This window comes from Rhamphochromis longiceps, linkage group LG4 (genome assembly GCF_057381845.1).
Source record: "Rhamphochromis longiceps isolate RC_006_pf linkage group LG4, R_longiceps_female_GT1.1, whole genome shotgun sequence".
NCBI lineage: Eukaryota > Metazoa > Chordata > Actinopteri > Cichliformes > Cichlidae > Rhamphochromis > Rhamphochromis longiceps.
In genome coordinates this window covers 12321486-12335405 of record NC_140560.1, presented here as the reverse complement: position 1 = coordinate 12335405, position 13920 = coordinate 12321486, and the positions used below count along the sequence as shown (strand labels likewise).

Here is a 13920-nt window from a genome sequence, read left to right as displayed (position 1 = left end):
AAGACGTAGACTTTGTACAAGTTTGTCAAGTTAGATTCAGGACTGCTGGGTTTCTTTGGACAGCTTTGTTCATTCATCGGTTGGAGAGACAACGCCGCAGCAGCACGTCTCTTCATCCCCAACAGCCTAACGCCTTGAGATCAACTCGCCTTGCTGATCCTTTAAAGATGTTAAGTAGTTACTGTTGTGGCACAAAGAGCGGCATATTTATATACAAATGTTTCTCCATAAGCGATCCAGATAACGTGGACGAGGATACCCAGTGCACTCTTCTTTACTTTGAGCCATCCTTCTGTTTATGTCTCAATGTTGCCTGCAGGAAGCTCACTGATTGAGCAACACGTGATAAAGAAAATATATATTTATCGTGTAAAGATTTTTCTGCTTCAAAGACAGTGGAACTCTATCCAAACAGTACTCATCAAGACTATTTTGCACTGTAATGATGCTACCTTTCCGTTTTCACAGCATCAGAAATATTTGTGTTGATTTTTAGTTTGTTTTATTAAAACATGTTTGAAATACGACACAAGATTTAAAGCAGTTCCTGTACTTTTCCTGTACAACGGCAAAAACAACAAACTATACAGTCACCTGGTACACTATTTTTTTCACACAAGCAGTGCAGAGGAATAAAAACAGCTGTAGAAAATCGTAATCTTATTTTTAAAAAACCCATAAAAACATGGTAGAAACACAGAAATCTCAGTATACTGAGTACAACGTGCAGTATAAATGCAGTGGATATACGTTTTTAAGAACACAGGTGTGTTTTCATCTCTTTAGAGAATATTACTTCGACCTCACATTTCATGGAGACCCCTCTCAGTACTCATGAAAGCTGTACCCCAACCTGAAGCCAAGTCTTCACTCTAAGGTTTAATGAACTTGCTTTTTGCCCACAAAAGGGAGAGGTGTGGCCACAATGTTAGTGAGCAAACAAATGTGTTTCCCCACAGCCTGCTTAAAGAGTACGACCACACACCCGCAGCCTTACATGGTTTTAGTTGTAACTAAAGCAGTGCCACCCAGCTCTGTGGCAGGAAGTGGGATTCTGTGCTCCGCCATTGTGCTGCATGCAGGCGAGTCTCCGCCCACCTCTGCTCCACCACGCATCATGAGGTCCCTGCAAGCTGTGAAGCCATTCTCCCACTCTGAGCCTGTTTGGCTCCCAGAGTGCACGTGAGAGCAGGGTGATGGGGCCTCTGCCGCTCTCTGAAATATCTCAGCTTGACCGTTTCTTTCTGAGGGCAGAGGGTGCAGTTTGGCAGGTGGCTGCGCTTTCTGAAGAAGTTCCTGTCTTGGCATGCCATCCTCTGTGACACAAACAACAGAAAAACTGTCACTGAACGTTCACGCTGAAAGACTCCTCAGCCATTCACAACATTATACCCCCCCCCCCCCCCCCCCTATTTCCTCAATTGATCAATAAGGTGCTTTTTATATATTAAAGGTAATCGTGTTTTTCTTTAAATTAAAGGTTCATAACATGCTTTAAAATAATTAAACGAATGTCTATCAAAACAGTTAACGAGGTCATGAGATTGATGAGTATATAAATCCTCTGTATGAAAAAGAGGACTTCTGACTGGTTGCCCCTCAAAAACAGAAGGTTTGCACAGAAAGTGGGCGGGACTTCTCACAGGCAGAACTGCGGGCCTGGGATGAATATATTGCCCCTTTAAAGGCTGTACCATTAAAAAAATTGCCACAAAATTCTATTTTTTTTAGTTGATTGTTCAGTGAACCTCCTGACAATTTAAATTAAATATTAATTTGCATATATGATTTTTAATTTACATCCTATTTGCTAAATTCCAAATTTTTCATCTCTTAGAGAAAACTTTACTGTGACTTTAAAAAAAAAAAAGCTCAGCACGAGCTGTTATCAAAGTAAAGATTGGGAAAAATGTAGGCGTGCAACTAAAATGTTTGAACTACTGCACTGCAACAAAACGCAGCTAAGCAGTAATGTTTTTACATTCCATATTTCCTGTGGTAAGAGGTGTGAGTCGACAGATTATTCACTGACGCAAAGGATGCCCAAGTGACTTGAGCTTCTCCTCAGCCCTTTCTTTGTTTTTCCTCTTTTTTTAAATTAAGTTAAGGCTGAATAAGAGCTGCATTCCAGGAGATTGAAAAAAATGGCCACAGTCATGTTAGTGTATTTACGAAACACAAAAACTCGTGTGTCTGATTCAGGCCATCATCAGACACAGAGGCCTTTAAAAGCAGCTGCTGTTGGCTGTCAGACTGTCAGTTTTAGTTTCACAGGTTTTGTGTTTTCACAAAGTAAATCTGTAGCATTCAAATGTTCAGCCTCGGGCTATGCAGTGCTGTGAGAAAGTAATTGCACCCCTTTCTGATTTCTTAGTTTTTTTGCATGTTTGTCACAGCTGCGTATTTGGGATTATCAAACGCATTTTAGTATTTGACGAAGAAAACCTGAGTAAATACAAAATGCTGTTATTATAATGGATTCATTTATCAAGGGAAAAAATCTATCCAAACATGCATGGCCCTGTATGAAAAAGTCATTTCCCAGAAACCTAATAACAGGCTGTGCCACCTTTGGCAGCAACAACTGCAATGAAGCATTTGTGATAACTGCCAATGAGTCTTCCCCATCACTGTGGAGGAATTTTGGCCCACTCTTCTTTGCAGACTTGTTTTAATTCAGACACACTGGAGGGTTTTCAGGCATGAATGCCAAAAGATCTCAATTGGATTTAAGCTCAGACTTTGACTAGGCCACTCTAAAACATTTATTTTAGATTTCTGGAGTCATTCAGAGGGGACTTGCTGGTGTGTTTCAGATCATTGTCCTGCTGCATAACCCAAGTGCACTTGAGCTTCAGGCCATGAGCTGATGGTCGGACATTGTCCTTCAGGATTTACTGCTAGACAGCAGATTCTATGGTTCCATTGATTACAGCAAGTTATCCATGTCCTGAAGCAGCAACAGCCCCAGACTGTCACACTACCAACACCATAATTAACTGTTGTTATGATGTTGTCTTTATGAACTCCTGTGTTCGTTAATGCCAGACATAACAGGACACAAATCTTAAAAAAATAATAATTTTTTGTCTCATCAGTCCACAGAATATTTTCCCAGAGGTTTTTTGGCAAATATGAGACGAGTCCTTTTGTTCTTTTTGGTCAGCAGTGGTTTTCATCTTGGAACTCTTCCATGGATGCCATTTTTTGCCCAGTATCTTTCTTATTGTTGAACCATGAACTTCCCCTAACTAAGGAAAGTGAGGCCTGCAGTTCTTTAGATGCTGTTCTGGGTTATTTTGTGACCTCCTGGATGAGTGATGGATGCGCTCTTGGAGTAATTTTGGTGGGCCAGCCAATCCTGGGAAAGTTCACCACTGCTCCACGTTTTCTCTATTTGTGGATAATGGCTCTCACCGTGGTTCAGTGGAGTTCCAAAGTTTTCAAAATTGCTTTGTTGTGTTGATAGACCTCTCTGCATTGAATCATACTTGTTATTAATCCGTGGCTCTCTTCCACAGCATGTCTTTTATTCTGTCTTCCTTCTCTCTCCCCAATTGGTCATGGCAGATTGTCGCCCCTCCCTGAGTCTGGTTCTGCTGGAGGTTTCTTCCTGTTAAACGGGAGTCATATGATTGTTGGGGTTTTCTCTCCGTCTATTATTGTAGGGTCTACTTTACAATATAAAGCGCCTTGAGGCCACTTTTGTTGTGATTTGGCGCTGGATAAATAAAATTTAATAGAATGTGTAATCAAATAGATATCAATGACTTTGTCTCTCAGAGTTTTTTTAGATGGTGGCATGCTGTGCTGGTTTGAGATCTTTCAGCCTACTTCACTTTGTCATACCGGTTCTATTTAATTTTTTGAGCAAACAATTACTTTTTTCACATATGGTTTGGATAACTTTTTCCCCTTAAGAAGGGAAATAATCATTTCAAAACATCATTTTGTATTTAATAATGTTAAAATTTGTTAGTTGACCTGAAACATATAAATATAACCAAGCAAAAACACACAAAAAATAAGGAAGGGGCCAAATACTTTTTCACAGCCCTGTACAACCTCTGGCACGGAAGAGTCTGTTTATGTGTTTTCAATGTTGTGCGGGGGGTGCCTACGTTTTCTTGCCCAACCAGCGGATGTGTGCTGAAACCAGAATAGATGGTAAGGGAGCGGGACTGACCCTTGGGACAAGTGAGAAGAAGAGAACAGAAACTGTGGAGTTTCTACTGTGCTGAACGTCACAGTTCATCACCTGCCCTTCTGCAGCCCTGTTTCCTCCACCCGACTGTCAGCTCTGCGTGTCAGATCTCCTCTTTTTAAGTAAACCGACTTCTCTCCACAGCTTCAAAAACCATGTTGTCTTGTAAAATATGTATCTTAGGAAAAGACCTCTTATAACTTCTCTAGATCACTAGATGTATTAAAAGCATCTGATGTATATTTTGCTATTTAGTCTAATGAGCGGAATTTAAACAACTATAAAAGCCGCTTTCAGCTTCCTCCTTTTTCACAAGCGGTGGTCACAGCGGGGAGGTCTGCGTGTATGATTTTGGTAGATTTTTACAGCGAATGCCCTTCCTGACACTACCCCAAAGGGATTTGTGTCTCCTCCTGTGATCGAACCAGGGATCTTTCACTTGTTAGGCAAACTTATAAACCGTAACACTCTAAGTGACACAAACCATCAAAAGCTTGTTGTCCTTACCGGAGGTGCTGCTGCGTCTGGTCTGTCGCTTGTATATGATAAACCAAAGAGTCAAAGCCAAGATGGACCCCACCACGACCACGACCACAGAAATCCACAGAGTCGGACTCAGCACCACCATCGAAGTGGGCTTGACAGTGGTGTTTATGGCTTTGAGCTGGTTCACGACAGTCAGGGGCGGCTCTGTGAGGGGGGAGGACAGCCACACGCTGACTACCTCAACAGTTAAACAGTTTGCATTCTGACATGTAAGAAAAGTTTCAGAAAGAAAAAGGATGAACTCAAGTCTGACTCGCTCACTCATTTTATAAGCGGCTGTACAAGAAAAAAGAAGATGATAACGTTGATGTATTAGGTAGTCAGGTAAAATAAAAGTCTACATGATAAAGTTGTAAAGACATGCTGAATCCACAACTGAGACATACTCCAAGACAGAGGCAGAACACTGAGAGAACAAACTTGTGCCCAAGAGGCAGAAAAAAATGATTAGAATTCAGTGAAACTCACCTTTTGGTGGATCAGGGTGAGATCTCATTAGTGACTTGCTGGGCACACACGTGTGGACTAAGTTGTCAAACTTTTTTCCCTCAGGACAAGACTTCTTATCCATTCCTGGTGCTACGTGAGTAACGAAAAATAAAGTGGACTGTTGCCTTTGTCTAATGCTGTGTTTGTTGCACACACACAAACACACAAAAACACAGAGCAGCGAGCCACAGAGGAGGGCTATGACGGGAGGATTTGTGAAATGAATGCAGAAGGCCCAACAGACGTTTCAGTTCCTCCGTTTAATAGGAAAGAGTGAATCACTACATGTGTCTCCTGGGGACAGCGTGACAGAGAGAGAGAGAGACCACATTTCTATTTCAAAAACAAAGAGTTCCTGACTTTCAAGCTTGCAGGTTTATATTAAACAGACTCTTCACTGGAGACATCTCAACATGACGGCTTTATCAGTCTTTTTCCCCCCCAACCACTGGAAATATTGTTTGCAATGAATGCACAGTGCATGGGGTCAGATTTCAGAACCCTTTGCACAGAGGGGCCAAGAATTATGCAGATATTTGACCTTATATGCTGCTGGTCCTCAAGCCTTGAGCAAAGACACATATCACTGAATAAGACCTCTGTTTTATACTGAGATGCAGTGACATGTAAGAAATAATGCACTATAAGAAAAAAAACAAGAAAAGAACAAAACAAACCGCTAAAATGCTCAAAGCGCATCACCGGGTAAATTTCAGCACCCAGTGATGCGGTTCAGCACACTGGACAGACAGTTAAAGCAAAGAAACCACAGTGAGCTCAGGTAAAGATGCTTTCTGTGACCCCACTGTGATCAGGAAAAAACAAAAACACACAAAAACAGGCACCATCTAAAGGTGGACCCACAACTTTCAAATTCAAATTGCGCTTGCTACGATAGCAATGATGAAAACAGCAGCTCACCCTCTCTGAGGGGAAAACTACGATGGGAGTTCAGTACAACCAGGCTTTCTTTGCGTTAGCTGGTTAACCCCCAAACCTCAGCTGGAAATAACGATTGTCGCGACGATGGTTATCAACTTTCTCTGATAAGTCGGGTTTTCTGCTTCCGGTACACCCCGGATCTGTGTTCGCATAAATAAACAAAAAAAAAAAAAGGAGCATTTCTCGGATCATGTGACTCTTCTTCCGCAGAAAAAAAGGCGGCTTCTATGAGTGCAACTTACTCACAAATGATGACGATTAAATGTATAAAGAATGTAAAACAAAAATAACAGTTAAATACAATATCTTTGCACACAAGACAAGAGATTAATGCTGCAGAAAATCTGGGATTTTCTAATTTGAAGAGTGCGCATCAGAGCTCTGAAACTGTAATCTGGATACATTTAAACATTAAACGTTTCTGTCCCACAGGACAGGTAAGGACGTGTAAATCTCTTTATTTTGTTGGCAGATCAAAGTGAAATGCATTTTGATTGCTAGTCGGTCTTGGTGACCAACGAATGTAACTGATCAGTTTTCCAATCTGTGTACTAGTAGCTGCAATTCCAACAATGTAAAATAAGACCATCCATCCATTCGCTTCCGCTTATCCTTTTCAGGGTCGCGGGGGCCGCTGGAGCCTATCCCAGCTGTCATATGTATGATGTAAAATAAGACTTTACAGCCAATTACAAGTATGTATAAAATTATAAACATTTTTCTGCTTCATTAAATTGACATAGGTTTACGGGCCAATACCAAAAATCACTTTTTTCGGAGACAGCTACAGAAGAAGACAAGTTTTCGAATTGTCTTGCTTTGTTACTTTTCCATTAAATATTTATGAAAGCCTCGAACTCACATGAACAATCCACTTGATCACTAGATTTGACTTTGGTGACAAAAGATCAAAGGCTTAAGAACTCTAATGCTAAATCTGGTGATAAGTGACTGATGGAGGCTTAGAGCCACATTCATTTAGAGAAGTTCACCGCAGAGCTCGATGAGATTCCAATCCTAATGTCCTGGTTTGATCTCTTTTTGTGGGGATCTGATTTAAAGCCTAAACTTGAGCTCACTTAATTTGATGTAGATTTAATAGAACTGAGTTTAGATTGTGAAGAAAACTAACTGAAATCTGAGTAAAGTTTAAACTTAATCACTCAAACATATGTTTTAAAATCTCACACATCAAATGACCCTGCACCAGAAAAAAAATCTAAACCCGAGTAGCTGAAAGTCCAGACTGTGAGAATTTAAGTGTAAAACAAAAATGGAATAAAAGGCATATCGTAGACATGCAAAGAAAGAAACACAAAAATACAAAAAGAGGTTTTTAATTTTGCACAGCACAATAAAAAAAGCAGCAAACAAAAATCAGATCATAAGAGATGATCAGCTCCTGAGTCCTGAGGCATTGCACTGATTGTTTCCTCTACTCCTGCAGCAATAGTGTTTGTATATATGAAGACATTCAAGCATCAAAAATAAAGATTTTACTTTAAGGTGGCACATCTGCTGATTTTGTGATTTGGTATTTTATTATATCATAAAGCTACTGTGAGCATCAAAGGCACCAATGGCTGCACACAGGACACCCTGGGAAAAAAAACGTGTTTAGAAATAGATCAGAAATCTGTGTTTACCAGCGTTGAATGAAATCATATATATATATATATATATATATATATATATATATATATATATAAAAATTTAAAGAAAAAAGAAAAAAAAAGTGACTGCTGAGAAGAAAGGAGATCTACTCATGGATGCAATAGCAAACATGCAGAAAAAAAAAATCATCTGCTGGATGGACATTGAAAGGACAGATAAAACCCGCCTCCCAGAAACTCACTGGGTTGTACAGATGGGCGTGGACCTCCATTACCCTGAAAGAATCTCTGTCGCGCGCACACAGTCACACACTGATGCTCATGGATCGAAAAGAATGGGCTGCATCTTGATAAAGGTGAAGTTGTAATACTGTGGCAGACCCTGGTGGCTAATGCTGCCGAATTTGTCCCAAAAGAATGGCGGGAGTCCGTCCTGTGTTGTCGGCCCGTTCACCGCCTCCGCACGGAAATCCCCAGCCAAGTGGAAATCTGTCACCTGCACAGGGAAAAAGACGCCAACAAGAAGAAAGCTGGGTAGAGCTTAAAAGCATCTGAATTCATGAAACCTGCATGACTGCTACTGATGAAAAGGCTATTGTGGCGCTCTGGGAATACCTTAGTGTCATAGCAGCCTCCTGGTGAAGGCCTCTCGCTTTGCAGGTCGTTACGGCAACAGATGGACTTGCAGGGGTCACCCTTTGAGTACGGATCCTTCTTGTAGTCTGAAAACAAGCAAACCAAAAATATCATGCTTGTGAATGTAAATGGGTGGCTACTGGAAAAAGAAATGAAAAGATTTCAAAAATTAAACAGAGATCCAACTAAGCCTAATTCTGTGTCACAGTCCAGCTATCACACTGGCTACTGCAGAAGAAACCCTGGGACACTCGTGGACCTGGTTGGGAAGAAATGCTCTACCTGTGCATCTTTGGTTTAAACAGACGTGCAACAAGTCTGAACAGAAGAGGTACCTAAAAGAAATGTATAAAACTATATCAGCTCAAGCTATCAGAATAGCTAGGAAAAGGCCACTTAATTAGGTACAGTTGTTCAACTACTTGTTAGTGCAAATATCTAATCAGACAGTAAAACAGCAGTAACACAGTGGATTTATGCACATAGACATGGTGAAGACAACCTGCTAAAGTTCAAACTGAGCATCATTTAAATCCCCAAATCCACTTCAGTATTGTTATGACTGTTATGAACATGTTCTACCAATCTTCTAATGGCTGCTTCCAGCAGGACAACGGACCACATCGCAAAGCTCAGATCATCTCAAACTGCTAGATGTGATTTGAATCCAGCAGCTTGTTGAATGTGTGCCTCTAACAAGATGTAACTAATGAAGTGTACTGCAGCCAAAAATCTAGCTTATGAAACAGCAACATACAAAGAGTCAGCAGAATGAGTTAAAACTAAGAAGCTGAGATGGAGCCACACACCATTGAATCTCATGATGTGCTTCAAGGACTCCAGGTCCTTAACGCCACACTGGTCACGGCGAAAGATCTTGGCTCTGGGACAGAGGTCATAGGAGAAGTCCTCTCCGTACTGCTCCCACATTTCTACGTAACCACTCATTGTGTAGATCTTCCGATGGAAAGGAATGTTGTAGGACGGCCAATAACCTGTAAGAAATGGATGTGGTGACGAAATCACAGAAAAGTCTAAAAATGAAATACGATACAAAATACAATTGAATGTAGAAAATGATTAGCTGCCTCTGCGCAGAGTCTGTGTCTGGTCCGAGTACTCCACCAAGCTGGGGATCTGCTCCACCACAGTCAGCGCACCGTCGTCGAGACTGTGACCCAGCTTCACTTTGCTTCTGTCCAACACCATGTACTGATTGTTGTAGGTTCCTGCAAGAGTTACAGGTGGATTTATGGAAGAGAAAAAAGTTTAATAAAGAGGCCTGAGCATGATTTAGCTTTTTCTATCAAAACACAGCACAGTTTCTGTGCTTCGTGTATAAAGATCCATGTACATAAGGCAGACATGCTCACCGGAGTTATACATGGAAAAGGTTTTGGCCCATTCTTCTCCGGTTTTTGCCAAACTGTGAGCCAGCCTGACCCTCTGCCAGGCCAGTAGGCTATTTGGGGTGATTGTGTCAAAAAGGGAGGAGTTGAAGACATTGTTGGTCGTCTGCGTCATCATCAGACCACTTCCCAAGAGGTAGAAGTCATCCAGCGACACCAGGAACCCTGAAGCCACAAACAAGCCACATTACAAACATGAGCTTTATGGATGATCTTCTTCCATAATGATGTTCTTTTTGCATGTGTGCCATGTGTGAAGAGGGCGAGATAACCAAAATTGTTATACAGAGACAGCAGAATGAATGGTTGGCCTTCTGGAGATGGCTGACACTGACTGAATTACGAAGTGGAATCATCAGCAAAACTCTAAAACTTAAGAAGCTGATCTCACCAAATTCATTTAAGGCGTCTTTAACTGACCTGGAGGCAGCTACTACAAATGTACTGCATGAATATTAACAGCACAGTACTATTCAATAAACTCAGTGACTTTTACTTTTATTTATGTTTGTTTCAGCAGTTCATAAATGTTGGTTGTGTTTGTATTTTACTCCATCAGTTTTACATTCTTATAGTTTTAGTGTGTTTTTGCTGTGTATTTTCATCTGTGTTGTACTAGTCTGTGCAGTTACTGATTGTAATGCTGCCTGTCTTGGATAGGACACGTTTTAAAAGAGTTGTGTAACCTTAAAGTAATGTTATCCTGGTTAAATGAAGGTTCAATCAAAATAAATGAGGTAAATTTTCACTGATGCTCTTGCTTTCTTACATACCAGGGTAGCTGCTAAAGGATAGTTTTCCAGTGGCTGTATGGGGCTCGCTGATGTGAAAGTCCCAGTGTTTGTAAATCCGCATCGTAGCAGCGTACGTGTACCAGCTGGAATGAGCGAACAGGAGGTTCTCGTACCCCGGCAGCATCTAAAGATGATGACAGAAATCAGTAATGAGACAATCGTGCGTCATGTCCAACAGTTATGTAGCTTAACCAACATAATAACATTGGTTTAGTTAGATAATTAACTTAAATTCAAGAATATCCTGTCAACAAAAGCCACCAAACAGACAGAACAAGAAGTCAGAACAGGTGACGTTATAGGACTTTTGAATTTGGCCTGTTATTTAGCACAAACATACATTTGTTAAAGCTGCTGTGCAAAAAACACTTTGAAGTTACAGGTTTTAGAATATGCACCTCTGTGTACAAAACTGTCCCCTGATTTAATTATGTCACTGAAAATTAAACTTAGTTTCTTTAAATATGAAATAAAGATGAATAATGCGTTACTGCACTAATGCACCAGCACATTCGATTACACAGGAAATTTGCTCTTCACTGGTAGTTTCTTGTTCTTCTTATTTTGCACACCTATGAAAATCAGGTTACAGCTGATGTCAGTGAAGCATTACTAATTTGCTGTGAAGTAAATTTGAGGAACTACTCATATACATCAGCTGCTTTTTGTGTTATGTGTATTTTTTTTAATATCTAATAAGAATAAGAGCCTGATCAGGATCGTAGACTGTATATAAAAGATGGCCACTGTAAGCTGTGCGCAAACTTGTATTTTAGATCCTCGGGTTTGGCATTTTATCGGTTGCCATATTTTTTTCCCCCTCAAACTTGATGAGAAAGAGGAGACACCACATCTTCATAAAGTGAACTTATCAACTGCTCGTTTTATGTTGCAGAAACGGAACATTTTGATGTATTCACCAAGACTTGAAACCAGCGGCTGAGAGGAGGAACTGAAAAGTAAGATGTTTACGGAGTTCATAGATCAGATGCTTCTTCAAAGTCAGACTACCTTTTGCAACCAGAAGAAAGAGTGAGTTGATTTTAGGCATCGCTAGCTTCACTTTTGGTCTCTATATCCATCTTTTATATACAGTCTGTGATTAACTTGTGTTTTGACCTCTGACCTTGATGAGTGCAGAGCAGTGGCCCATCCCTGGAAGTCTGAAGTCTCTGAGTGAAGGATAGGAGCTGGGGACCAGGGCTGGGATCAGATCCAGCAGGTCTCCCACAGAGTTCAGGAACTGGACGTCAAACAGCGTCAGCGGCTTTGGGAAGGACAACAGATAAACAGCTGGTCATCAAATGCAAACAAACAGTGCTGCTGCTCCTGATGTGAGACGGCCATTTATCAAAAACCCCAAAAAACATACAGAATAAAAGCTACAAAATAATTAATTATGAGAAAAGAAAACATAAAAAGTCCTCTCACATCTTACAGCAAACAAAAGTCGATCCATTAAATAAAATAATTATTTGAATTCATAACTGCTGGTATGTAGTATTACTGCTAGTGCCATTAATGTAACACTATTGGCTCTATAGCATATTTATAAAAATCTTCTTAAGTACTATTACTTCTACTTTTTATATTTAACATGGTTTAAGGCTGTGAAACCTGATATGAAACTGTTGGTTGATGCTTCTGCATCTCAGAGTGCAGATTTATTTGTTAGTAATTTTTCACTGTTCTTGTTTTTGGTCACATGGTTATCCTACCTTCTTCCCTTGCTTCTTGGCCCACGCTGCCACTCCTGCCTGCAATCCGTCCAGCTGAGCCATGATGAAGCCGGCGTGTTTCCACAGAGGATCGGAGCTCTTGTTCCCTTTCACCTGCTGTCTGACCCATGAGTCCTGCTTCCTGAATATACAAGAATCATATTAGACTGACATTTAAGTAAACAGATAACTGCTACTGTACAAAACTCCCACCGTAATACTGCATCAGCAGAAAAACATGATCAAAACTGTTCTTTATTCTGCAACATTATGAATGTCAGGGGTGAACTTCTGTAAGCTCTGTTGTGGTCAAGAGTGGCTGAATGCCAACGCTGAGAGTGCTTAAATGTTTGGTTGAACTTTTTTCAGAAGAGGATATGAAAGATGACAGATTGTGAAGTAGATGTGACATTTCTGCTGCTCGGGTTTTAACTCTGAAAGGAAAAGGGAACAGACTCACTCCATAAATTTCTGAACTGGGTCGAGCATCTTTGGTTCGGTGATCAGCTGCGGGTACATGTTGGTGTAGTGGTCCATCATCTGCCTCGGGAGGAGGAAGAATGAGTACAAGTATAAGAGTGAATACAAAATACCATAGCCTATAGAGTAAAATAAATAAGGTTATAATGAGAACTGACAGCACTTACTGGGCGGTCAGGAAACCTTCGAGGTAGCCAGCCAGGAAGAAAGTGATCTCATCCGTTTCAGGAGTTTTTCCATACCCTGCTCGGATCTCCAGGACGCTCCAGCCTGTACTGGATAGGGTGTTATTCAGGAACCCGTAAGCATCCCCCTCGACCTCCATCACCCCCTCCTTTAACTTGACAAGCTTGTGATCAGGGTCCCAGTACACAGTGGCTGCTGTCAGCTCTGAGAACACATCAACATAATGAAAATATAAACAAAAAGGGAGGCACAGATTCCAGCTCCTCTACTTAGGGATTTTTTTCTATATTTGCTGTGATGAATTAATGGATGCAAACAAAAATGAAAGTTAAATGTCAGGTTAGGGATCACACTGCACGAAACACTTCACTCAGTCTCCAAAACAACTTAAAACTCAACGCGTACAAAAATCATCTGTACGGCACATTCATACAAGCAGCACGGACGCTGGAAATAAACCACCACTTCATTCCTGAAAGAATGAAACCAACAGATCCTTAAACAATCACCCGTGACTTCTCATGGACTCGTCCTACTTACTGTCAGCAGAGCCGAAGGTCGCAGCCACGCTGAACAGAAGACAGACATGTAACCAATTTAGCGAAGACATGTCTGCGAGAATGGAGCTAAAAACTAAAACTGCTGCGGGACATAGAAATGGTTCGAGCAGAAGTGGCAGAAGTAAAGAGGAAATCTGCGTTTTCTACGCAGGGAAAGTCCAAGTCACGCGAGCTCAGAGTTTCCTGATTGGCTGCGGCCAGGAGCGGAAAAAAGGGAACAGTACGCACACGTGAAAACACTTCGAGACAAGCTGCTGGAACAACTAAGATAGTTGGTAAACAAGAGATTTTTAGTTTGGGGACAAGAAAAGAAAGAAAATAACTTTCCACCCCAGATGGGACT

General features: G+C 41.0%; 2 protein-coding genes across 3 annotated transcripts; both read right to left on the bottom strand.

Annotated features, from left to right (window-relative positions):
• Positions 1-521: 521 nt before the first annotated feature.
• Positions 522-5445, bottom strand: LOC146671151 (uncharacterized). Its single transcript, XM_085403334.1, has 3 exons — positions 5219-5445; positions 4712-4894; positions 522-1316 (listed from the first exon to the last, which is right to left on the bottom strand). Exons 1-3 carry the CDS (start codon positions 5319-5321, stop codon positions 994-996), a joined length of 609 nt encoding a protein of 202 aa, XP_085259460.1. The 5' UTR covers positions 5322-5445; the 3' UTR covers positions 522-993.
• A 2069-nt stretch (positions 5446-7514) lies between these two features.
• Positions 7515-13920, bottom strand: LOC146671150 (lysosomal leucine aminopeptidase-like). Of its 2 annotated transcripts, XR_014911409.1 has the most exons (12): positions 13558-13920; positions 12999-13221; positions 12812-12895; positions 12352-12493; positions 11760-11900; positions 10613-10757; positions 9804-10004; positions 9519-9659; positions 9240-9425; positions 8410-8516; positions 8037-8290; positions 7515-7780 (listed from the first exon to the last, which is right to left on the bottom strand). XR_014911409.1 is itself a non-coding variant. In XM_085403331.1 (11 exons), the coding sequence occupies exons 1-11, from the start codon at positions 13625-13627 to the stop codon at positions 8114-8116; spliced, it is 1617 nt and encodes a 538-aa protein (XP_085259457.1). In that variant the 5' UTR covers positions 13628-13919; the 3' UTR covers positions 7515-8113. The 2 variants fall into 2 exon arrangements, 1 of the variants encoding a protein (XP_085259457.1); XM_085403331.1 differs by having other exon boundaries at positions 7515-8290; positions 13558-13919.